Below are 26,470 nucleotides of genomic sequence, written 5' to 3' on the forward strand. Positions count from 1 at the left end.
ATTGTTATTTATTTTAACGCGTTTCCACGTTTTTGTTGTTTTGCCACATCGTGCCAACTTGTGCACACTGCGTGACATCTACAATGATAGAGTTTAAACGAAATCGTTGTTGTTTCATTGTTGTTTGTCGTGTTGTCATCATGACGTCACACGTGTGCACGTGGAAGCCTTGTTTAGTACGCAATCCTCCTCGTTTTGGTGCACAATTCCAACAGGTGTAACCTTGAGATTCACGTTTCCTTCTGGTTCCCCAGGACACGTTGCCCGTGCTCAAGAAGCCTTTGAGTCCCGGCCTGAAAGCGGGGAAAGAGGAAACGACCGGGAATGATGCGTTCGATGAGGTGGAACTCGTTGACATTGAAGAGAACGTCGATGAAGAAGATGGTTCCTGGTACGGGATTGTCTCCACTGTGTTTGCTTTTTGTATCCTGTTCTCGTGTTTGCTGGAACTGTTCGTTGCTACATCAGGTAGCTCCTATTATGCTCCATCTTGTGTAAGATTGAATTGGGGGGTGTGGGGTATGACGTATGGGGTATGAAAAAAAGGGATTGTTCATAAGGCTTACGGGGACAAGGAAGAAGCTTTCCGAAGTGGTGGTGCGTTCATGAATTTGTGTGATCGTAAAAGTAAACAAGTCTTGAGAAGGACTAAAGTTGGTCTGCGTCAGAAAAATAAGGGCCACAGAATTTCTCAACTTAAACAGGTGTTGAACACTTTGGGAAAGCAGATGCATCAATCGATGCATGAACGTCACCTTCTTGCTTTAAATAAGGTCACCACTTTCACCCACACGCAAGGTCACCACTTTCACCCACACACAAGGTCACCACTTTCACCCACACACAAGGTCACCACTTTCACCCACACACAAGGTCACTGCCTTCACCCACACACAAGGTCATCACTTTCACCCACACACAAGGTCACCGCCTTCACCGACACACAAGGTCACCACTTTCACCCACACGCAAGGTCACCACTTTCACCCACACACAAGGTCACCACTTTCACCCACACACAAGGTCACCGCTTTCACCCACACATAAGGTCATCACTTTCACCCACACACAAGGCCACCGCCTTCACCCACACACAACGTCACCGCCTTCACCCACACACAAGGTCACCTCCTTCACCCACACACAAGGTCACCACTTTCACCCACACACAAGGTCACCACTTTCACCCACACACAAGGTCACCTCTTTCACCCACACACAAGGTCACCGCCTTCACCCACACACAAGGTCACTGCCTTCACCCACACACAAGGTCACCTCCTTCACCCACACACAAGGTCACCACTTTCACCCACACGCAAGGTCACCACTTTCACCCACACGCAAGGTCACCACTTTCACCCACACGCAAGGTCACCACTTTCACCCACACACAAGGTCACCACTTTCACCCACACACAAGGTCACCACTTTCACCCACACACAAGGTCACCACTTTCACCCACACACAAGGTCACCACTTTCACCCACACACAAGGTCACTGCCTTCACCCACACACAAGGTCATCACTTTCACCCACACACAAGGTCATCACTTTCACCCACACACAAGGTCATCACTTTCACCCACACACAAGGTCATCACTTTCACCCACACACAAGGTCACCACCTTCACCCACACACAAGGTCATCGCTTTCACCCACACACAAGGTCACCGCCTTCACCCACACCCAAGGTCACCGCCTTCACCCACACACAAGGTCACCACCTTCACCCACACACAAGGTCACCGCCTTCACCCACACACAAGGTCACCGCCTTCACCCACACACAAGGTCACCGCCTTCACCCACACACAAGGTCACCGCCTTCACCCACACACAAGGTCACCGCTTTCACCCACACACAAGGTCACCGCTTTCACCCACACACAAGGTCACCGCCTTCACCCACACACAAGGTCACCGCCTTCACCCACACACAAGGTCACCGCCTTCACCCACACACAAGGTCACCGCTTTCACCCTCACTCAAGGTCACCGCCTTCACCCACACACAAGGTCACCGCCTTCACCCACACACAAGGTCACCGCCTTCACCCACACACAAGGTCACCGCCTTCACCCACACACAAGGTCACCGCCTTCACCCACACACAAGGTCACCGCCTTCACCCACACACAAGGTCACCGCCTTCACCCACACACAAGGTCACCGCCTTCACCCACACACAAGGTCACCGCCTTCACCCACACACAAGGTCACCGCCTTCACCCACCCACAAGGTCACCGCTTTCACCCACCCACAAGGTCACCGCTTTCACCCACACACAAGGTCACCGCCTTCACCCACACACAAGGTCACTGCCTTCACCCACACACAAGGTCACCGCCTTCCTATGGTTATTAACATACGTCTGTTGACATTTGGTTGAAAATGTAATTGATCCTTAAGGGGTCAGTTGGTCCACATGTTCCACACACAGGACAATTTTTATTTTATTTTTTAATTTTATTGTATACTGAATCGAGGCTCGTGAAAGAGCTAACATTTACTTCACAAACAAATCGACCAGACAAACAAAATATATAAAAAGAGGGAGCGGAAAACAAGATGGGGAGAGAAGGGGAAGCACACAAACACAACATTTGAGAGCAGGGAGATGTGTGGAAGGGAGAGGGCTTGGGGGGAGGAGGTGTGGGAAGTGGAGGGGGGGGGGGGGGGTGGGAGAAGTATAAAACACCAAGGACTTCCAGGACAGAAGTTGGTATTTCAAAAAAGTGGAATTGGGGTGAAATTAGCGGGGGTAGAAAAGATCAAGGTTTTGGATGGGGATTTGGACCGCGTGTCGAACAATGGTGCTCTAATGTACCTGTTCCATTAATTTCAAGAATTTGGATGTGCACATGGATCTTCCTTTAGAGCACCGAGCCATCGGCATTGTCTCAAATCGGGACGAACGAAACGGTGCACGCTTTGTTTTATTACTGACATGAATTGTTTAATTACCTTCCCTACCAATGGTCGACCAAGGTTGCGTTTTCACCCGTTTGTCTGTCTCTGTCTTTGTGTGTTTGTCTGTCTGTTTATCTGTCTGTCAGTTTTGTTACTTGGCAAAAAAAGAAAATTTCCCCAAGTATGTTGATCACTCCGGTTTGTGTGTGTTTGTTTGTCTGTCCGCTCACTTATACTTGCCTACAGGTCACAATTTGAAACCGATCTTCACGAAACTTTCACCACCAACTATTTTTGAGATCAGTGTAGGCCAAAAGGTCAACATAGGCCTAAGGTCAACCACTTTTTTCAAATTTCTAAAATCCTCAATTTTCATCCCATTGACTTGAAATTTGAATAGGATTTGCATAGCAGCTTACCGAAACCAACCACCAACTATTTTTGAGGTCAACATAGGCCAAATTTCTAAAATTGTCAATTTTCATCCGATTAATTTAAAATTTGAAGACTATTTGCACATCAAGTCACTGAATTCAACCACCAATTATTTTTGAGGTCAAAAGGATGCTCCACTGAGTGCTATTCTACTTTGTTCTGTTTTACCAAGTGTCGCTCTGTTAGTGATTTTTCATGTGTCTGTTTGTCTGTATGTGGCTGTTTGTTTTGTCTGTTTTGTCTGGCTGTCTGTTTTGTCTGGCTGTCTATTTTGTCTGGCTGTCTGTTTGGTCTGGCTGTCTGTTTGGTCTGGCTGGCTGTTTTGTCTGGCTGTCTGTTTTGTCTGGCTGTCTGGTCTGGCCGTCTCTTTGTTTTTGTCTGTCTGTTTTTGTCTGGTGTTGGCTTAGCGGTTAGGGTGCCGGCTCGGGATCCTTTGATCCTGGGTTCGAATCCTGGTCGATCGCTGAATTAACGCCAGTGGGGTTGACTCAGCCTGTCATGCTTCCGAGGTCGGCAAATTGAGCACCAGCTTGCTGGGATGAATGACCACGGTGTGTACCCTGGTTAGAATAGGTACACCGTATCCCTGCGCATTGTATGAGGCGACTGAGGGTTGGCGTCAGGAAGGGCATCCGGCCATAAAAACATTGCCTTAAACAGGGAACCATGATTGTCATGGGACCCGCAAGGCTAGAAAAAAAAAAAAGGCCTTCAAACGATCATTCATTCATTCATTGTTTGTTTTTGTCTGTTTGATTTTGTCTGTCTGTTTGATTTTGTCTGTCTGTTTGATTTTGTCTGTTTGGTTTTTGTCTGTCTGCTTGATTTTGTCTGTCTGTTTGATTTTGTCTGTCTGTTTGATTTTGTCTGTCTGTTTGATTTTGTCTGTCTGTTTGATTTTGTCTGTCTGTTTGATTTTGTCTGTCTGTTTGATTTTGTCTGTCTGTTTGATTTTGTCTGTCTGTTTGATTTTGTCTGTCTGTTTGATTTTGTCTGTCTGTTTGATTTTGTCTGTCTGTTTGATTTTGTCTGTCTGTTTGATTTTGTCTGTCTGTTTGATTTTGTCTGTCTGTTTGATTTTGTCTGTCTTTGATTTTGTTTGTCTGTTTGATTTTGTCTGTCTGTTTGATTTTGTCTGTCTGTTTGATTTTGTCTGTCTGTTTGATTTTGTCTGTCTGTTTGATTTTGTCTGTCTGTTTGATTTTGTCTGTCTGTTTGATTTTGTCTGTCTGTTTGATTTTGTCTGTCTGTTTGATTTTGTCTGTCTGTTTGATTTTCTCTGTCTGTTTGATTTTCTCTGTCTGTTTGATTTTCTCTGTCTGTTTGATTTTGTCTGTCTGTTTGATTTTGTCTGTCTGTTTGATTTTGTCTGTCTGTTTGATTTTGTCTGTCTGTTTGATTTTGTCTGTCTGTTTGATTTTGTCTGTTTGGTTTTTGTCTCTCTCTTTTTTTTCTGGCTGTTTTTGTCTGGCTGTCTGTCTGTCTTTGTTTTTGTCTGTCTATGAGCACAATGTCTCAAAGTTATGGATGGATTCAGACGAAACTTGGTGGACAGGTGTGTGTGACAAGAACAAGCTGATTTGATTTTGGTGAAGATCCGATGCAGATCCGGCCTATCAGTGGGAGACAAAATGTAAACTATCCAGCGTGTGAGAGGTATGCTTTTTACCGAGTGTCGCTCTTGTTCCATTTTGTATTTAGTCATTTGGCATCTGTTAGGGAAAGCAGGTACATTTGATTATAATCATCATTCGTGTCATAATTTTCATCTGCAAATGTCCTGAAACCTTTTTTTGGAAGTGTTCCTGAAATCCTCTTCACCCACCACCTTACCTGTCAGGCTGTACGAATCGCCAACACGGCCAGCCAGTCCCAGCTGTCGCGGCGCCTGTCCGCTCACTTGGTCGCGTCTGGCGTTCGCCTCACCGGTCGTCCCGGTCGGTTCGGGAAATTGGGCACCGCGGCCACCCCTGCATGGTCTGTGGGGCGTGAAGCATGGTGTTGTGTGGGGGAGCTGTTTGAACTTGCATAGTAAAATATACAGTAGATCATGAGGTGCATGAGAGTTGTACTGTCGTCGATATTTGGCTATTATATGGCTTCTCTCTCAGTAAAAGTTCTCAGGTAAAAGATTAATTTCCTGATATGATGTGTGTGTGTATACATACATATATATTGTTACAGACACGACTTTGATGTTATGGTGGGCCGAGCGGAATGGCCGCCGTGTCCGCACAAGTTACCCGATTATACTCGAACGTTGCCGAGTCGCGCTACGCTAAATCAATGAAGGAAAAGGACACAACGGCTGGGATTAAAATGACACGACACCAGGGATACGGTTCTCAAGACCTCCGGAGGAGGTTATATTAGGGCGGAAGGTCAGATTACAACGACAAGAGGGACAGCATAGAAAGGCAGGCACTTAGACACACTCTTATATTAGCCCCGACAGACGACAGATAAACGGGACAAAACTGACTCACACGGGGATTGATGGCAAGGAGGGGCAGGTCTTCGATGGCTCAAGGTGCACCTTGGCTCAGGGGCAAAATCGAACCGGTCCAGTCCAAAGATGCGGGAGGTCTCACTCAGCGCTCGGAGGTGGTGACTTGTCTTCTCAAGCTGGGGGCGCATCTGACGTCACGTCCGGTAAGTGGCCGCGTATATCCGGCGGGGAGTGACACGCCCTCGGCTCGTTAGCTCCGCCCCAGATGGAATCGGCCCGTTGCTTCTCATTGGGTGCGTGCGGGGGGGTTACCGGCTCCGCCCTTGACGAGGGGCTGACAGGGAGCCCCTTCGTGGTAACCCCGTCGGAGCGCATGGTCAATGGCGGCTAACCGAGCCGGTGTGAGGACGCACACTCCCCCGCGCCGCGCCGCCCCCATTCTCCTCTGTTGTTGTAGTTGTAGTTGTAGTTGTTGTTGTTTCATGGGGAAGATGGGAGGAGGTAAGGGGAGGTCCTAAACTCACTACTGGTGCCATACGATCACATTCTGGTGCAACGAAGAGTCAGAATTAATGGAAACGAGTCCTTAACTGACATAGACTAAGAATAACTAGCAAGATGTCCTATAGTTGTCTACGTGAGATGCGGTGAACCTGGGCACGACATTTAATGGGGGAAAAAGGGGAAGGTCGGTTCTACAGAGTGTTATTTACAGGCAATGGGACTAGGGAATGGGGGATTGGGGATAGTTGGGGAGTATTGGGGAAATAGGGGAGTATTTACAAGCGGATATTGAGGCCAAGTCCCATATCCGCAACAATATATATATACGTATATATATATATATATATATTGTTACGGACCGCGGATAAGATGTTAATTTGCCGAGCGGATGGCGCCGCGGCCCGAACCGTTAATAATGACTAGACCCGATCCTGAAACGTTGGCCAAATCGTGCCACAGATATTCAATGGGGAAAAGACAAAGGCGACACGGATGTGAAGAAGAGGAAGACAGAAGTAGGGAATACGAATATAATTTATTTGCTATTTACAGGACCAAAGAAACCAAGGAGAAGGAAGGATAATAAAATAATTTACAGAAGAAATCAAGGAGACACAGTGAAAATTGCTAGCTTATTTACACAGGCTTAACTTATACCCTGGACAGAACAAACAAAACAAACTCACGTACACAAGAAGGATGGAAAGGATGGTTTGGGATGGCAGAGGAGGGTCCAGGCAGATGGTAGGCGTCGAGGTCCGGCTCCAAGCGCGCGCTCCGATCCACGCTTTGGGGTCGAGGCGAAAACCCGGCAAACACAGCCTCGCGTCTCACCGACCGGCAATAGGGCCTAGAGGGTATCGGCCTATTGCCGCAATACAGGCACTCCCTCACGTTTCTCTCTCTCAGTCTTGCTCAATGGTTCGCTCTCCGTGCTGCCGTGGGGACGTCGTGTGCTTTTTCCGGACTCATCTGCCGTTTCGCGATCTTCGCCCGCATATATCATCCTCAAGCGCCGGTGTGACACGCCCTCCTCAGTTTCGGTACCGCCCTCCCCCCTGTGCTCTGTGACCTTATATGGCAATGCCACGGGCTTGCCTCCTTATTTGGACATGGCGCCGAACGGCGCGCCCCTTGTGGCGAGCTACGGGCTTGTTCCCTTATTTGGGCATGGGGCTGAACAGCCCTGCCCCTCGTGGCACGCCCTGGGCTTGCCTCTTCCCGGCGACCCCGCCCCTCCTGTTCACACAGAGCACGGAGCACATGGCAATGGCGGCAAATGCAGTTGGCAATCGAGGCTTTGTGAATGGGGCTTTGGGAATGAATTGGGATCTATCTATTTGACTTTGGTGCAATGGAGTGTCAATTAATGGAAAACAAATCCATAGCCTACTACGCAGAATTAGGAAATAACTGTCAACAAGGGGGAAATCTATGATTGGCTAACGTGATTGTTTATGAAATAACTACGGAACGACCTTTGACCTTTATACACAACTGGAGGCAGGAGGGTCCAGAATAAAGCAATAAAAAAAAGCCAATAAAAAAAACACCATTCTCATATCCACAACAATATATATATTGCCCCACATTGTACAAGAACATTCGTAAGAAGGCTGAATGCCTCAATTCTGTGTTTGCTTCCAAATCTTATCCCCAATCTCACGCTCTATACTCATCCTTCCCATCCCTGTCGTTCCCAACTACTCATGGAATCTGTCTTTTTGCACCTGAGAAGGTGGATAAGGTTCTTTCAACCCTAGACTCTGACTCTGCAGCTTGACTGGATGGCATAAGCTCATGAGTCCGAAAAACCTGCTCTGCTGCTTTTGCACTTCCTCTTTCTGCCCTTTAACCCCTGTCACTTGCACACGCGGTCTTCTTCCATCTGCTTGAAAATCAGCCAACATTACTACACTAGCGGGGTCACCCGTGGGAATCCCACGGGCATGGATGTGTGTGACATTTCGACATATTGAGTTATATGCTGCACATTCATTTTTACAAAATGGTTACTGGCAAGTCATCAGATCCAGAAATGGTGTGAATTTAGTTATTTCACATAATATGTGACCCCTCACTCCTCTCCACCTGACACTCTCCTGTCTCCACCTGACACTCTCCTGTCTCCACCTGACACTCTCCTCTCTCCACCTAGCACTCCTCTCCTCTCCAAACCCTCACATCCCTCTCCTTTCCAATCCCTCACCTCTCCAATCCCTCACACTCCTCTCCTCTCCAATCCTTCACACGCCTCTCCAATCGCGCCTCACACTCCTCTCCAATCGCGCCTCACACTCCTCTCCAATCGCGCCTCACACTCCTCTCCAATCGCGCCTCACACTCCTCTCCAATCGCGCCTCACACTCCTCTCCAATCGTGCCTCACACTCCTCTCCAATCGTGCCTCACACTCCCCTCCAATCACTCCTCTCCAATCGTGCCTCACACTCCTCTCCAATCACGCCTCACACTCCTCTCCAATCGTGCCTCACACTCCTCTCCAATCGCGCCTCACACTCCTCTCCAATCGCGCCTCACTCGCCTCTCCAATCGGCTTTCCCCGTCTCGTTTCTCTCCTTTTTCTCCCGTCTCGTTCTTTTTCTTGCTCCAAATCGGCCCGTCGGAATCGGAAATCGGCCCGTCTCGCCCGTCGGAATCGGAAATCGGCCCGTCTTGCTTTTGTGCTTGTGCGTAAATAAATTGTGTTCATGACACCATTTCTGGTGTTGGGCTAGCGGCTAGGGTGCCGGCTTAGGATCCTGGGTTCGAATCTCGGTCGATCGCCGAATTAATGCCAGGGGGGTTGACTCAGCCTGTCATCCTTCCGAGGTCGGCTAATTGAGTACCAGTTCACTGGTAATTCCCTGTTTGTCGTTGAAGGCGGCAAAAAGGGTTGGCGTCAGGAAGGGCATCCGGCCGTAAAACATTGCTTCAAAAAGGGGACAAAAAAACAACAACTACCACGGTCCCCGAAAAGGCCAACCCCCGCTTTGCGGGGAAAAATGGCCTCTAAACGGTGGTTTTTACACCATTTCTGGATCTGATGACTTGCCAGTAACCATTTTGTAAAAATGAATGTGCAGCATCTAACTCAATATGTCGAAATGTCACACACATCCATGCCCGTGGGATTCCCACGGGTGACCCCCCGCAAGTTTGCATTGACGTTCGTCGATGGACTCGTTCGCCCGTCTCATTCGTTTTCTTGCTGCATCCTGTTCAAGTCTGCGTTCTTCATCGATCGTCTCATTCATTTTGGAAATAGAAGTTTCCACGCAGCGCATGAATTGTCACGATCCTCAAGAGGAATTTGTCTCGTAATCATCAAATGATAAATGGCAAGTAAATTATATTGTGGAAAATTAAAGATTTCAAATAAACCTATTTAAAGTGTATTCGCACATAACTAATTTTAAAAAACGAAGAAATATCTCTCGGTAATTTCCTGAAACATATTTTACTTCCGGCTAATAATGTTGAATTAAATAAAAACGAAGAAATATATGTCGGCATCATTGTTGACGTTTTTGTGACGACTGTCATCAAACGAAAAAGTAATATATCTTAACGGAAAAGCAAAAGCGAATTTTTTATATATATCGACACGTTGCCGTCGGTGTCATGTTGGGCGGTGTATGATACACCATGACGCGATTTTTAAAAATATATCTCTGCATTTTCCCGCGTGTGTGGAATGTTCTCAATTATTGCTGACACCGAGTCCAAAACCATCGATAAAAATGAAATCATATGGTGAGTTAGATATTAGATTGGAGATAAAGGCGTGAGAGAGACTCAATGGCCTTGAAGTTGAAGTTACAGGCGTTTGAGAATTCATTTCGTTCTATAAACGGCAACTTTCATTGGATTTCCTTCCCGTTTTTTTTCAACCGAGTCGAAAACTATGTTAGCGACTGTGAAAAATGAAATGATATATCGAATTTTTAATATGTATCGACACGTTGCCGTCGGTGTCATGTTAGGCGGTGTATGATACACCATGACGCGATTTTATAAAATATATCTGCATTTTCCCGCGTGTGTGGAATGTTCTCAATTATTGCTGACACCGACTCTAAAACCATCGATAAAAATGAAATCATATGGTGAGTTAGATTGGAGATAAAGGCGTGAGAGAGACTCAATGGCCTTGAAGTTACAGGCATTTGAGAATTCATTTCGTTCTATAAACGGCAACTTTCATCGGATTTTCTTCTCGTTTTTTTTCAACCGAGTCTAAAACTATGTTAGCGACTGTGAAAAATGAAATGATATATCGAATTTAAAATAGATATCGACACATTGCCGTCGGTGTCATGTTGGGCGGTGTATGATACACCATGACGCGATTTTAAAAAATATATCTCTGCATTTTCCCGCGTGTGTGGAATGTTTGTGGAAAATTAAAGATTTCAAATAAACCTATTTAAAGTGTATGCGCACATAACTAATAAAAAAAACGAAGAAATATCTCTCGGTAATTTCCTGAAACATATTTTACTTCCGGCTAATATGTTGAATGAAATAAAAACGAAGAAATATATGTCGGCATCATTGTTGACGTTTTTGTGACGACTATCATCAAACGAAATAGTAATATATCATAACGGAAAAGCAAAAGCGAATTTTTAATATATATCGACACATTGCCGGCGGTGTCATGTTGGGCGGTGTATGATACACCATGACGCGATTTTAAAAAATATATCTCTGCATTTTCCCGCGTGTGTGGATTGTTCTCAATTATTGCTGACACCGAGTCTAAAAGTAAAACCATCGATAAAAATGAAATCATATGGTGAGTTAGATTGGAGATAAAGGCGTGAGAGAGACTCAATGGCCTTGAAGTTACAGGCCTTTGAGAATTCATTTCGTTCTATAAACGGCAACTTTCATCGGATTTTCTTCCCGTTTTTTTTCAACCGAGTCTAAAACTATGTTAGCGACTGTGAAAAATGAAATGATTTATCGAATTTGATTTGAAATAAAACTGGGGGAGAGCAAGACACCACGGGCCTACAAAACAGGACTCAAAGCTATGCGAGTTAATAAAATGGTGGATATTTGTTTATAGCCACTCCCAGAATGGGTGGAGCTATGGGTGGAGCTACTCTGCAAACCGAGTAAGCCACACCCCGGACAGACACCCAACAGATAGACAGACAGACAGACAGAATCATCTACGGCTATCTATATTATAATAGCCGTAGATGATTCTGTCTGTCTGTCTGTCTATCTGTTGGGTGTCTGTCCGGGGTGTGGCTTACTCGGTTTGCAGAGTAGCTCCACCCATAGCTCCACCCATTCTGGGAGTGGCTATAAACAAATATCCACCATTTTATTAACTCGCATAGCTTTGAGTCCTGTTTTGTAGGCCCGTGGTGTCTTGCTCTCCCCCAGTTTTATTTCAAATCAAATTCGATAAATCATTTCATTTTTCACAGTCGCTAACATAGTTTTAGACTCGGTTGAAAAAAAACGGGAAGAAAATCCGATGAAAGTTGCCGTTTATAGAACGAAATGAATTCTCAAAGGCCTGTAACTTCAAGGCCATTGAGTCTCTCTCACGCCTTTATCTCCAATCTAACTCACCATATGATTTCATTTTTATCGATGGTTTTACTTTTAGACTCGGTGTCAGCAATAATTGAGAACAATCCACACACGCGGGAAAATGCAGAGATATATTTTTTTAAATCGCGTCATGGTGTATCATACACCGCCCAACATGACACCGCCGGCAATGTGTCGATATATATTAAAAATTCGCTTTTGCTTTTCCGTTATGATATATTACTATTTCGTTTGATGATAGTCGTCACAAAAACGTCAACAATGATGCCGACATATATTTCTTCGTTTTTATTTCATTCAACATATTAGCCGGAAGTAAAATATGTTTCAGGAAATTACCGAGAGATATTTCTTCGTTTTTTTATTAGTTATGTGCGCATACACTTTAAATAGGTTTATTTGAAATCTTTAATTTTCCACAAACATCCCACACACGCGGGAAAATGCAGAGATATATTTTTTAAAATCGCGTCATGGTGTATCATACACCGCCCAACATGACACCGACGGCAATGTGTCGATATCTATTTTAAATTCGATATATCATTTCATTTTTCACAGTCGCTAACATAGTTTTAGACTCGGTTGAAAAAAAACGAGAAGAAAATCCGATGAAAGTTGCCGTTTATAGAACGAAATGAATTCTCAAATGCCTGTAACTTCAAGGCCATTGAGTCTCTCTCACGCCTTTATCTCCAATCTAACTCACCATATGATTTCATTTTTATCGATGGTTTTAGAGTCGGTGTCAGCAATAATTGAGAACATTCCACACACGCGGGAAAATGCAGATATATTTTTTAAAATCGCGTCATGGTGTATCATACACCGCCTAACATGACACCGACGGCAACGTGTCGATACATATTAAAAATTCGATATATCATTTCATTTTTCACAGTCGCTAACATAGTTTTCGACTCGGTTGAAAAAAAACGGGAAGGAAATCCAATGAAAGTTGCCGTTTATAGAACGAAATGAATTCTCAAACGCCTGTAACTTCAACTTCAAGGCCATTGAGTCTCTCTCACGCCTTTATCTCCAATCTAACTCACCATATGATTTCATTTTTATCGATGGTTTTGGACTCGGTGTCAGCAATAATTGAGAACATTCCACACACGCGGGAAAATGCAGAGATATATTTTTAAAAATCGCGTCATGGTGTATCATACACCGCCCAACATGACACCGACGGCAACGTGTCGATATATATTAAAAATTCGCTTTTGCTTTTCCGTTAAGATATATTACTTTTTCGTTTGATGATAGTCGTCACAAAAACGTCAACAATGATGCCGACATATATTTCTTCGTTTTTATTTAATTCAACATTATTAGCCGGAAGTAAAATATGTTTCAGGAAATTACCGAGAGATATTTCTTCGTTTTTTAAAATTAGTTATGTGCGAATACACTTTAAATAAGTTTATTTGAAATCTTTAATTTTCCACAATATAATTTACTTGCCATTTATCATTTGATGATTACGAGACAAATTCCTCTTGAGGATCGTGACAATTCATGCGCTGCGTGGAAACTTCTATTTCCAAAATGAATGAGACGATCGATGAAGAACGCAGACTTGAACAGGATGCAGCAAGAAAACGAATGAGACGGGCGAACGAGTCCATCGACGAACGTCAATGCAAACTTGCGGGGTCACCCGTGGGAATCCCACGGGCATGGATGTGTGTGACATTTCGACATATTGAGTTAGATGCTGCACATTCATTTTTACAAAATGGTTACTGGCAAGTCATCAGATCCAGAAATGGTGTAAAAACCACCGTTTAGAGGCCATTTTTCCCCGCAAAGCGGGGGTTGGCCTTTTCGGGGACCGTGGTAGTTGTTGTTTTTTTGTCCCCTTTTTGAAGCGATGTTTTACGGCCGGATGCACTTCCTGACGCCAACCCTTTTTGCCGCCTTCAACGACAAACAGGGAATTACCAGTGAACTGGTACTCAATTAGCCGACCTCGGAAGGATGACAGGCTGAGTCAACCCCCCTGGCATTAATTCGGCGATCGACCGAGATTCGAACCCAGGATCCTAAGCCGGCACCCTAGCCGCTAGCCCAACACCAGAAATGGTGTCATGAACACAATTTATTTACGCACAAGCACAAAAGCAAGACGGGCCGATTTCCGATTCTGACGGGCCGACGGGCGAGACGGGCCGATTTCCGATTCCGACGGGCCGATTTGGAGCAAGAAAAAGAACGAGACGGGAGAAAAAGGAGAGAAACGAGACGGGGAAAGCCGATTGGAGAGGCGAGTGAGGCGCGATTGGAGAGGAGTGTGAGGCGCGATTGGAGAGGAGTGTGAGGCACGATTGGAGAGGAGTGTGAGGCGTGATTGGAGAGGAGTGTGAGGCACGATTGGAGAGGAGTGATTGGAGGGGAGTGTGAGTCACGATTGGAGAGGAGTGTGAGGCACGATTGGAGAGGAGTGTGAGGCGCGATTGGAGAGGAGTGTGAGGCGCGATTGGAGAGGAGTGTGAGGCGCGATTGGAGAGGAGTGTGAGGCGCGATTGGAGAGGCGTGTGAAGGATTGGAGAGGAGAGGAGTGTGAGGGATTGGAGAGGTGAGGGATTGGAAAGGAGAGGGATGTGAGGGTTTGGAGAGGAGAGGAGTGCTAGGTGGAGAGAGGAGAGTGTCAGGTGGAGACAGGAGAGTGTCAGGTGGAGACAGGAGAGTGTCAGGTGGAGAGGAGTGAGGGGTCACATATTATGTGAAATAACTAAATTCACACCATTTCTGGATCTGATGACTTGCCAGTAACCATTTTGTAAAAATGAATGTGCAGCATATAACTCAATATGTCGAAATGTCACACACATCCATGCCCGTGGGATTCCCACGGGTGACCCCGCTAGTTATAATATAGATTACATTACATTACATTACATTACAACATTACTACCCCCGCTCTTGCAGGGAAAATGGCCTTAAAATGCCTGTTGTGTTGTTTGTATTACTACATTACATAAATAGATAGCTAGCCCAGAGTGGGTTGACGGTCATCTCTTGAAGTTGTAGTTCAGACTTCTGCTGATTTTCACACATCTCCTCTAGAGTCCCTTTATATACAGAGTTGCGACATAGAGGGTCCGGAAAAATCTAGTCACGTGATTGCGTGGAGCCATTTTGAGTCCATCGCGGACAGGATCAGGATCGGACGCATATCGGTCAGCGTTTTAACGTTCCCGCTGTACGCAGCGTTCTCATTCGTGTTTTACATCGATTTTACAACAAAATGACAGGTTGTAGCGCCTGTGGGTGCACAAATAGAACGGAGAAGGGATTCAAGATGTATAGATTTCCATCAGATGCTAAAAGACGGAAAATCTGGGAGAACAGAGTCAGTCGTGTTGGATGGAAAGTAACTTCTTCGTCAGTTCTCTGCCAGGTCAGTGTGATGGTGGTAATGGTCCCATATGCGTATATTTGTGTGCTGCGAGTGAGACTGGCCTTTGCTTTGGCTTTACAGGCTTGTTATCCATTGCTCGTGGATTAATTAGCACTTGAAGGGGAAGGCATCTTTATTTAAAATTAAGTTTGAGTTCGAGTCTTCGAGCTAGATCAATTAATATAGGGTCTAGACTCTAGATCATGTCTCCAAAGTCAGACTCGGACTCAGTCAAACTCCGGTCAAACTAAAGTCAAAACAAAGACGAATGAACGGAGAACGGATCCGGGCTAACTCGGCCCACTCTTTAAAGGCAGGGTTAGGGTCAACACTAACCCTAATTCTGACCCTAATTCTGACCCTAACCCTAAACCTAAATCTAACCCTAACACTAAACCCTGAGGGTTTAAAACTGGAGCAAATGCTTGATCGCTCTTATCAAAGTCAAAGAGGGTCGGAAAGGAATTTATAGTATCTTTTTTTCCTGCTAAAGGTTTTTGATCTGTTTTTCGCCTTTCCCTGGTTAAAAATTTGTGAGCATTCTCTTTTGAATTAACTTGCACATATTTGTACTTTTGTGATGTCATTATTATGGAGTATGGTTTAAGACAAGAGAAAACACCCTCTACCTTTCCATGCGTAATTAAGAAAATTATGGACACATTTGTCATGCCTTGACGGCTTGAGTGTTTGTTAAATTGAAATTTCAATTTGGTTTTTATTTTTAATTGCATGTAGTACAGTACGTATGTAGTATTTAAATGAATGCAGGGCCCCAATGGAAACCAGTTTTTAACTGTTTGGGCATACCCTGGGTAAAGAAATGCAATAAATAAATAAATAAATAAACCCTAGCTTTTAAGAGTAGGTTATACCAAAGATTTAAAATGTATTGGTGTGGGTGTAGACTGCCAGATCTCGGGATACTAAACAGGTCGACACCCCATAGAAGCATAGAAGGGAGCCCATCTAACTTCTGAGCGTAGAATGGTCGGGACTGGCTTTTACCTTTGATACAAATGCCAGTGATACAGTTGTATGCCACAACTGAGAAAGGGGGGGGGGGGGGCATGGAATAAATATATGTATTTGTCTCTGTTAATTTGAATGTGTGAGGACATTAACTTGTGTTTGTGTGTGTGACTTTCAATTTATAATTTGTATGTGTGTGCATTAGCACATGCGTGTATGTGTGTGTGTGTGATTGTAAATATGTAATTTGTATATGTATTAGAGATTGTGTGTGTGCGTGCGTGCGTGCGAGGGAGAGAGGGAGAGAGGGAGAGAGGGAAAGAGGGAAAGAGGGAAAGAGGGGGCCGGGGGTAGGGGGGCTAATCTATTTTTGGTGGGATTAATATATGATCGGCAACATGCAGCAAAGTTTAGATTAATAATTTAAATATGAAAATTAAACAAACACAAATATATACCCACACACGATAAACAAGGTCAAACAACTGCAGAAATACAAAGATAACTCTTAACATTGTATTGTACATGTACATGTATAAGCAGGGAGATGAGAGTTCGAGTCTCGCTCTCGCCTCCCTGAAATTAAAATGAGGCTGAAATAAGCAGCACGTGTACCTGTCTAGTTCATTCCTTCTTTGTCATGGTTCTAAATGTCTGTGACTGTTAAATCACAACCAGCTCTGTGATTTTCTTCTTTATCATATGGCTCTTAGTTGTCATAAATCTTCTATTTTGTCATCTTCACATAATTTGTTCATTATCAACATGGAAAAGACCATTCCCATCTCTCATACATAGAGAACATAATGGAATACACGGTTCAATGCACTAGCGCCATACGGCGGCTCCGCACTGAATGGACTCAAAATGGCGTCAAATCGTTAGTTGTCGCTACTCTCTCTATAAAGGGACTCTAATCTCCTCCTCCCCCCCCCCCACCCCCCCCTTCTCGTGAGTCCCCATGATTCCTTGGGAGGTCCACTGATACAAAATCGAAAAATCTAAGACCAGGCGATCCTGCAGACCATCGAGTGGAAGGTCCGTATTGGGTTTCAGAGCAACTGGTTGGTAAATAAGGGAGATGTAGAGGACCAATGTTTCAGGGGGTAAGCTACCCACTCCCCACTTCTTCAAAGCCAGAGCGAACGTGCGGGCCATCATGTAGAAGGGCTGTCTCAGGTTTCGGAGTAATCGGTTGGTGAATTAGAGATCTGAAGTTTGTGCGGTAACCCCACCTGGGAGCCCACATGATCCGAAATCGAAAAATCGAAGCCCGAGTGATTGTGCGGGGTACTGTCTTGTAATCATGCGTCAAGTTTCAGAACAATCAGTTGGGGAATAAGTGAGGAATAACAGAACGTTAACAGACGGACATACATCCAGGCATGACGACCCATTTTACAAGTTCATCTCTTCGAGAATCGAGATGAGATGACCTAAAAAAGAGCAAAAACAGACCCCCTTGACTACAGACCTGCGAGCTTACTTCCAATCATCAGCAAGGTCATGGAATCCATCATTGCGGTTGATAGGAAATCATTCCCTTTCTCCAATAAGCTGAACTCAGATCACCAATTGGGTTTCAGACCAGGTCACCCCCCCTTAGACATGCTGCTTCTACTCACCCAACGATGGATGGATGGAGGCCCTCAACTTCAGACATGAGATCAGGGCCATTTCTCTGGACATATCTTTTTCCTTTGATACAGTCTGGCATCCTGCCTTGCTCTCCAAACTTTCTTCCCTCTCTTCAGACCTTGACAAAATCACAAGCTGGTCAAACACCTGCAATATGTATTGTTACGTTTATGGGGGGTAGATAAAAGAACACCTTGGGAGAGGTAGAACTGTATAGGAAGTAGCATGGACCACATGACGTGTAGGAGCATTTTGATGTATTAAATAGGGAGACTGTAGCTTAAGGTTGTTTAATTGTACGTCTTACGGTGGGGTGGTGCCATGCTAATTATCTCTAGGGTGTAAGGCAAGTTTTCCCCAGTGCGTGCCTTCCCTCAGTAATTTTCCCCTCATGTTTCTGCTGTTTCTGCTGCCATGTTTCTGCTGCCTGCTGTTTCTGCTGCCAGCCATGTAAAACCTCCTTAACCAACAATAACCACCGACAAAAGCCAAGAACGAGCCGGTTGGACTAAGCCCTGCCCTCATCTATATTATAATAGGCGTAGGTGATTCTGTCTGTCTGTCTGTCTGTCTGTTGGACGTCTGTCCGGGGGTGTGGCTTACTCGGTTTGCAGAGTAGCTCCACCCACTCCTCCTTCTCGAATAGCTTTGAGGCCTGTTTAGTTAGGCCCGTGCTGTCTTTCTCTCTCACACAGGTTTATTTCAATTCTAATTCGATATATCATTTCATTTTTCGCAGTCGCTAACATAGTTTTAGACTCGGTTGAAAAAAAACGGGAAGAAAATCCGATGAAAGTTTCCGTTTATAGAACAAAATGAAATCTCAAACGCCTGTAACTTCAAGGCCTTCTTGAGTCTCTCTCACGCCTTTATCTCCAATCTAACTCACCATCTGATTTCATTTTTATTGATGGTTTTAGACTCGGTGTCAGCAACGCGGGAAAATGCAGAGATATATTGTTAAAAATACACCATACCACCGCCCAACACACCCCAACCGCCAACAACCGCCCAACATGTATCATACACCGCCCAACATGACACAGACGGCAACATGTCGACATTATCGCTTTTTCTTTAAACCGAGTGAGCCGAACCAAATAAACCGAGTGAATTCACCGAGCGAATTTCGTCCAATTCCACCGAGTTTCATGAAATTACCGAGATATTTCTTCGTTTTTATTTTATTAGTTACCAGCAGAAGTACCCAGTGTTGCCGGGCGGGGGAGGGGGGAAGGGCACGTACACTTTAAACATGTATATACATGTGGGATGTGGGATATATACTGTGTGTGTGTGTATGTGTGTGTGTGTGTGTGTGTGTGTGTGTGTGTGTGTGTGTGTGTGTGTGTGTGTGTGTGTGTGTGTGTGCGCGTGCGCGTGCATATATGTGTATGTAGGCTAACCCCCGCTCTAGCAGGGAAAATGGCCTTAAAATGCATGTTGTTGTTTTGTGTGTGTGTGTGTGTGTGTGTGTGTGTGTGTGTGTGTGTGTGTGTGTGTGTGTGTGTGTGTGTGTGTGTGTGTGTGTAGATGTATATATGTGGATACGTGTGTGTGTGTGTGTGTGTGTGGGTGTATATATATGTGTGTGTGTGTGTGTGTGTATATGTAAACATGGGCCGGTGTGTGTGTAAAGTGTGAGGAGGTATTGGAGAGGAAAATGCAGAGATATATTTTTTTAAATCGCGCCATGATGATAAACGAAAATACACCGCCTAAAATAACAGTCGACATATATTTAAAATTCGCTTTTTCTTTTCCGTTAAGATATATTACCTTTACTTTTGATGACAGTCGTCACAAAACGACATATATTTCTTCGTTTTTATTTCATTCAACATTATTAGCCGGAAGTAAAATATGGTTCAGGAAATTACCGAGAGATATTTCTTCGTTTTTTTATTTATTAGTTATTTGCGCATACACTTTAAATAGGTTTATTTGAAATCTTTAATTTTCACAATGTAATTTATTTGTCATTTGATGATGTCAAGACACTTCCTCTTGACGATCGTGACAATTCATGCGTTGCGTGGAAACTTCCATTTCCAAAATGAATGACACAGTCGATGAAGAACGCAGACTTGAACAGGATGCAGCAAGAAAACGAATGAGACGGGAGAACGAGTCCGTCGACGAACGTCAATGCAGACTTGAACAGGTTGCAGCAAGAAAACGAATGAGACGGGAGAACGAGTCCATCGACGAACGTCAATGCAGACTTGAACAGGTTACAGCAAGAAAACGAATGAGACAGGAGAACGAGACAGTTGAGGAACGTGAACACAGACTCACACAGGATGCTGCTGCAACAACGATGAGGAGGGAGAACGAGACAGTCGAGGAACGTGAACACAGACTCGCACAGGATGCTGCTGCAACAACGATGAGGAGGGAGAACGAGACCCTCGACGAACGTGAACACATACTCGCACAGGATGCTGCTGCAACAACGATGAGGAGGGAGAACGAGACAGTCGAGGAACGTGAACACAGACTCGCACAGGATGCTGCTGCAACAACGATGAGGAGGGAGAACGAGACCCTCGACGAACGTGAACACAGACTCGCACAGGATGCTGCTGCAACAACGATGAGGAGGGAGAACGAGACAGTCGAGGAACGTGAACACAGACTCGCACAGAATGCTGCTGCAACAACGATGAGGAGGGAGAACGAGACAGTCGAGGAACGTGAACACAGACTCGCACAGGATGCTGCTGCAACAACGATGAGGTGTGAGAACGAGACCGTCGATGAACGTCAACACAGACTCACACGGTATGGTGAGCAACAAAGACGTTGGAGTGCTCAGCAAACATATACAACCGCAGCCATAATGAATCCGGCCGAAGTATCCGATAATATTGTTCAAGAGCATAATTGCGGTCCAATGACGTCACCATGTGTGTACTGTTCTGCACACCATTTCACAAATGAATCAACAGGACAAGGGGATGGATTTACACTGTGCTGTTCCAAGGGAAAAGTTAAATTGCCTCCACTATTTGCCATACCTGCTCGACTGCAACAACTTTATCAGGGTGACGATGGAAAATGTCGCAACTTCCGAGACAATATCCGGAATTACAATTCGGCATTAGCTTTTGCATCAATGGGTGCTCAGATCTCATCTCCTCCAGGAAATGGACCGTACTGTTCCAAAATCCACGGTCAAATTTACCATCGCTGTGGTCCATTACATCCATCATATGTACATGAACAAGCACAATTTGCACAATTATTTATTTTGGATACAGCTCAAGCTACAAAGGAACGTATGAATCGACCTGAGAATCACAGATGTTTGCAAGAATTGATGGCAGAACTGCACAACATACTATCTGACGTTAATCCTTATGCCACATGTTACAAGACTATGTTCGAGCGTGAACAGGAAGAAATCAGGAAAGCTGTCCTTGAAGATTGCCTCCCTTCTACCTTGGAAATGCATTTTCGTCGACTGTGTGCAGATGACCAAAGACGTTACAACATACCAACTGCTGATGAAATTGCTGCTGTCTTCGTTAGTGGACAAGATGGTGAACCACCTGCAAACAGGGATTTCCAGGTTCATTTCCATGACCAGGGCTTACACAATCTCTCTCCACTTTCCTCTCACATTGATCCCATGACATATCCCATTCTCTTTCCACATGGCGAGCCTGGATGGATGATAAACATGCCTCACCAGCGACAAACTGCGGTTCGAAACAAGGTAACTCATCGTGAATTCTATGCCTACCGACTGGCTATTCGAAATGAATTCAGCACTATCCATTCTTCGGGGAAATTGTTCCAGCAGTATGTTGTCGACGGATATTGCAAGGCAGAAGCAAATCGACTGCAATACTTCAAACAAAATCAGGAAACCCTTAGAGCCATGGAATACAGAGGACTACTGGACCACGTCCAGAACGTTGCTGCTGATAACCAACGTCCTGTCGGTCGTATCGTCATTTTGCCATCGAGTTTTGCAGGGAGTCCAAGAGCTATGCAGCAGAACTACCAAGATGCTATGGCCATTGTTCGCAAATTCGGAAAACCAGATCTTTTCATCACGTTCACGTGTAATCCAAAATGGACAGAGATACAAGAAAACATCGGACAACACCAACGAGCTGAAGGCAGACCAGATTTAGTGGCACGCGTGTTTCATCTGAAATTAAAAGAGTTAATCGGCGATATAACGAAGAAGCACGTGTTGGGCAAAGTAGGTGCATTTCTCTACGTCGTCGAGTATCAGAAGCGTGGCCTACCGCATGCCCACATATTACTCATGCTGTGCCAAGAAGATAAAATTTGTACCGCCGAAGACATTGACAGAATTGTTTCCGCACAAATTCCTAATTCGAATGAGTCACCAGAGATCCATTCCTTGGTGAAGTCTCACATGATACATGGTCCGTGTGGCACTTTAAATCGCCATTCGATTTGTGCGAAAGATGGAGTGTGCAGTAAAGGCTTTCCAAAAGCGTATGCTGCAGAGACACTTGCGAGCATAGATGGCTATGCCCTTTACAAGCGTCCCCCAAATGGACCCACCATAACCGTTCATGGAACCGATGTTGATTGCCAATTTGTGGTCCCATTCAATGCTTATTTACTGAAGAAGTACAGAGCACACATCAACATTGAGGTTTGCGCAAGCATAAAGAGTATAAAGTACTTATTTAAATATGTGTACAAGGGACATGACTGTGCCAGCATCGAAATCCGAGAGCGCGGGAGAGTGGAGGTGGACGAAATAAAGACCTATTTGGACTGCAGATATGTCAGTGCCCCAGAGGCAGCATTGAGATTGATGGAATTTGAAATGCACAAACAGTCCCATTCCATCACCAGACTTGCGGTACACTTACCTGAATTGCAGACTGTTGTGTTCAGGGATGGTAACGGGGAAGAAGCCATTGTACGACATAGGGGTACAACACTTACAGCTTGGTTTCAGTTAAACCAGAGAGACCCTGAGGCACTAAGTTATCTGTACCCATGACATTCCAAAATATTACGTATTTGAAGATGGACGAAAGACATGGAAACTTCGACGCCGGGGCGGCAACAAGGTTATCGGACGCATGGTTTCGGCAAGCCCTATGGACATTGAGCGCTTTCATCTTCGTGTACTCCTGCTGCATTGTCCTGGTAAAACATCATTTGAAGATCTCAGAACCGTAGATGGAGCAGTTTGTGAAACATACAAGGATGCAGCCAGGAAATTACATTTAACAGAAGATGATACAGAATGGGACAGGTCCTTAGCTGATGGAGTTATCTTTGCCATGCCACAACAATTGAGATCTCTTTTTGCAACCCTATGCATATTCTGCACACCAACAGACACGTCGGCACTGTGGGAAAAATATAAAAAGACCTTTGCGAAGATTTTGTGCACAGTGGCCATATCTTGGAACAGAGTATTTTCATGGCATTGTGAGAAATACAGTCCTTCCTCCTGAGACATGGACAGACCTTGGAAGCATTTCAGTTACCAGTACCTCCAGACACTGTTGAAGATCTTTCGAGCGATGATTATCAGTATGTACCGGGAGATGAACATGAAAAAGGTGAAAACAACAGACAACGACTAAATGATGACCAAATCCAAATTGTAGATGAGGTCCTACAGGCCGTTCATTGTAGGGACCAGTACACAGGCAACCGGTTGTTTTTCGTTGATGGGCCGAGCGGAAGTGGCAAGACCTTTCTCTATAATACGCTTCTGCACATCTTGCGAGGCCAGTGTCGTTTGGTTCTTCCAATGGCGTACTCGGGCATTGCAGCAACATTGCTAACAGGGGGCCGTACATCGCACCATCGATTTAAATTGCCAGTGCCCATTTTGGAAAACTCCACATGCAACATATCACCTACGAGTAAAGATGCAGATGCTCTAAGGAAGGCCAACCTATTCATTTGGGATGAAGCACCTATGGCTCCAGCATATGCTTTAGCGGCTGTTGATCGATGTCTCCGGGATGTAACCAGCAACAACATTCCTTTTGGTGGAAAGGTCTTACTTCTTGGTGGGGACTTCAGGCAGGTTTTGCCCGTTGTACCTCGCGCTGCACCTGCAGCAATCATCGCCACATGCATCAAGCGTAGCAAGTTGTGGCCAAAGTTCAAACAGCTGAACTTAACATCAAACATGAGAGTTAATGATGATGAAGAATTCTCAAAATGGTTACTGTCGGTTGGAAATGGGACTGTGGAAACAATTCCTGACTCAGATTTAATATGACTGCCTGATCGTATCTGTGTAGAAGACAACATTTCTTTAGCAGAGGCTGTTTTCGGTAATTTGAACGAAATCCATTCAAACTATGATGCGCTGGCACAACGAGCCGTGTTGTGTCCAAAGAATGAATCCACATTTGTGATCAACGATGAGATACTGGATGCATTTCCTGGGGAAGAAAAGACGTACTTCAGCGCTGATTCCATTGTCTGTGATGAGATGACCCTGAAGAGGCACTAAATTATCCTATGGAATTCCTAAATCAATTAACTCCTTCTGGAATGCCATTGCACAAACTTCGTCTCAAAGATGGTGCTGTCATCATGTTACTCCGTAACTTTGATCCAAAACAGGGACTGTGCAATGGTGCAAGATTGGTTGTTAAAAGATTGTTGCCAAACATAATAGACGGAGAAATAATTTCTGGCAGTCACAAAGGAACACGCACATTTATACCCAGGATTAGTATTGCACCTTCCGATACAACACTACCATTCGTACTCAAACGCCATCAATTTCCAGTTCGTGTGGCATTCTCTTTCTCAATAAACAAGAGTCAAGGTCAAACATTACACAAAGTTGGGATTTACTTACCAGAACCCGTCTTCAGCCATGGCCAATTATATGTTGCATTGTCGCGTGCTAAACGATTTGAGGATGTCAAGGTAAAGGTAGTCAGTAATGGCCAACAGGGAAAAATTGATGGCCACAGTGGAATCTTCACCCGTAATGTTGTTTACCCGGAGGTCCTGCAGTGACACCATTCAGGCAACAAAAGGAGGGCACGAAGGAAAATAGTTAATTACTCCGACATTTAGTTGCGGTGATTGAAAAATCACCGGACCATTGTTGCTGTTTTGATGCTTTTTACTGCTGTTTTGATGCTTTTTCACTGCTGTTTTGATGCTTTTTCACTGCTGTTTTTTCACTGCTGTTCTGATGCTTTTTCACTGCTGTTCTGATGCTTTTTCTCTGCTGTTTTGATGCTTTTTCTCTGCTGTTTTGATGCTTTTTCTCTGCTGTTTTGATGCTTTTTCACTGCTGTTTTGACGCTTTCCACTGTTGTTTTGATAGTGTTTTGATGCTTTTTCACTGCTGTTTTGATGCTGTTTCACAGCTGTTTTGATGCTGTTTCACAGCTGTTTTGATGCTGTTTCACAGCTGTTTTGATGCTGTTTCACAGCTGTTTTGATGCTGTTTCACAGCTGTTTTGATGCTGTTTCACAGCTGTTCTGATGCTTTTTTGCTGTTTTTTTTTAAATAAAAAAATCTCATTAAAAAAAAAAAAATTCCAAAAAAATCACAATGATGACATATAATTCACCGAAAATGTTGAAGCAACCGCATAATATTACAGTGATGTTTAACTGAGTGAGAATAGTTCTATATTTTAAAAACTTTCTTCTGATATGTGATTTATTTCAAACAAACTGTATTTCCCATCTACACGGGCATGTATTCCTATTAACGTTATTTAAAGTACATAAATTGTGTGGATTACATCATTTGTGGATGTGATCAATTGCCAGTAACCATTTTATTTAACTGAATGTGCAGGTGCAGCATCTAACTCAATATGTCAAAATGTCACACACATCCATGCCCGTGGGATTCCCACGGGTGACCCCGCTAGTCTTACTATAATTCACCAAATGTCCGTCTGTCCGTCTGTCCATCTGTCTGTCTGTCTGTTCGAAGGTACCGCAAAAACGGCTGAACCGATCGCAATGATATTTTGGGTGGGTAATCATGGGATCTCCAGGAGTAAAATAGGCTATATTTTTTTTCCAATTTCAGCTTTGGCCTCCAGCATTTTCAGGTTTGGACTCCCGCATAACGTTATTTTCCTGGGTGCCGCACAAACGGCTGCACCGATCGCTGCATGGCTGCACCGATCGGACTCGGTGACCTCGGACAAAGACCTTTTATAAGGACATGGGTTGAATCCCTGCTTGAGAGATTGCCAACCCCCTCCCCGCCATCACGGTCGTCTCTCCAAGTCACAATCCCACGAGATATGCGGAAAGGACGACCCAAAGCCAATTATCTTCTTTTTGATTCGTATATAAACATCATTAAAAGTAAATAATGACCTCTGCCAAAGTTCAAACGACGTGGGTTTAATCTCTACATGAGAGAATTCCACATAGCTATTTGGGCGGTGTATAAGCTTGCAGATCGCTGTCTCCATCGATCTTGCCAAGGCCGTAACACCTATCGGCTCAAAATCCTTTTAACTGTTGACTTAGTAGTTTTTACAATGAAGGAAACACGTATGGGGAGTACATACGACATAGCGATTGTGAATGTGACAGCTCTGAGGCGTC

General features: G+C 44.6%; 1 protein-coding gene across 3 annotated transcripts in view; it reads left to right on the top strand.

The window, feature by feature from the left end:
• Positions 1 to 254: 254 nt before the first annotated feature.
• LOC137420762 (SLAIN motif-containing protein 2) overlaps positions 255 to 26,470 on the top strand; it is a gene marked incomplete at its 5' end in the record, with an annotated part of 43,794 nt that continues 17,578 nt past the window's right edge. For all 3 annotated transcript variants that reach the window (XM_078769475.1, XM_078769476.1, XM_078769478.1), the window contains 2 exon segments: positions 255 to 391; positions 5,195 to 5,331. In XM_078769475.1, the coding sequence (XP_078625601.1) occupies positions 255 to 391; positions 5,195 to 5,331 (274 nt within the window).

The sequence above is a fragment of the Myxine glutinosa genome, unplaced genomic scaffold (assembly GCF_964187855.1).
Source record: "Myxine glutinosa unplaced genomic scaffold, kmMyxGlut1.1 SCAFFOLD_2680, whole genome shotgun sequence".
Lineage (NCBI taxonomy): Eukaryota > Metazoa > Chordata > Myxini > Myxiniformes > Myxinidae > Myxine > Myxine glutinosa.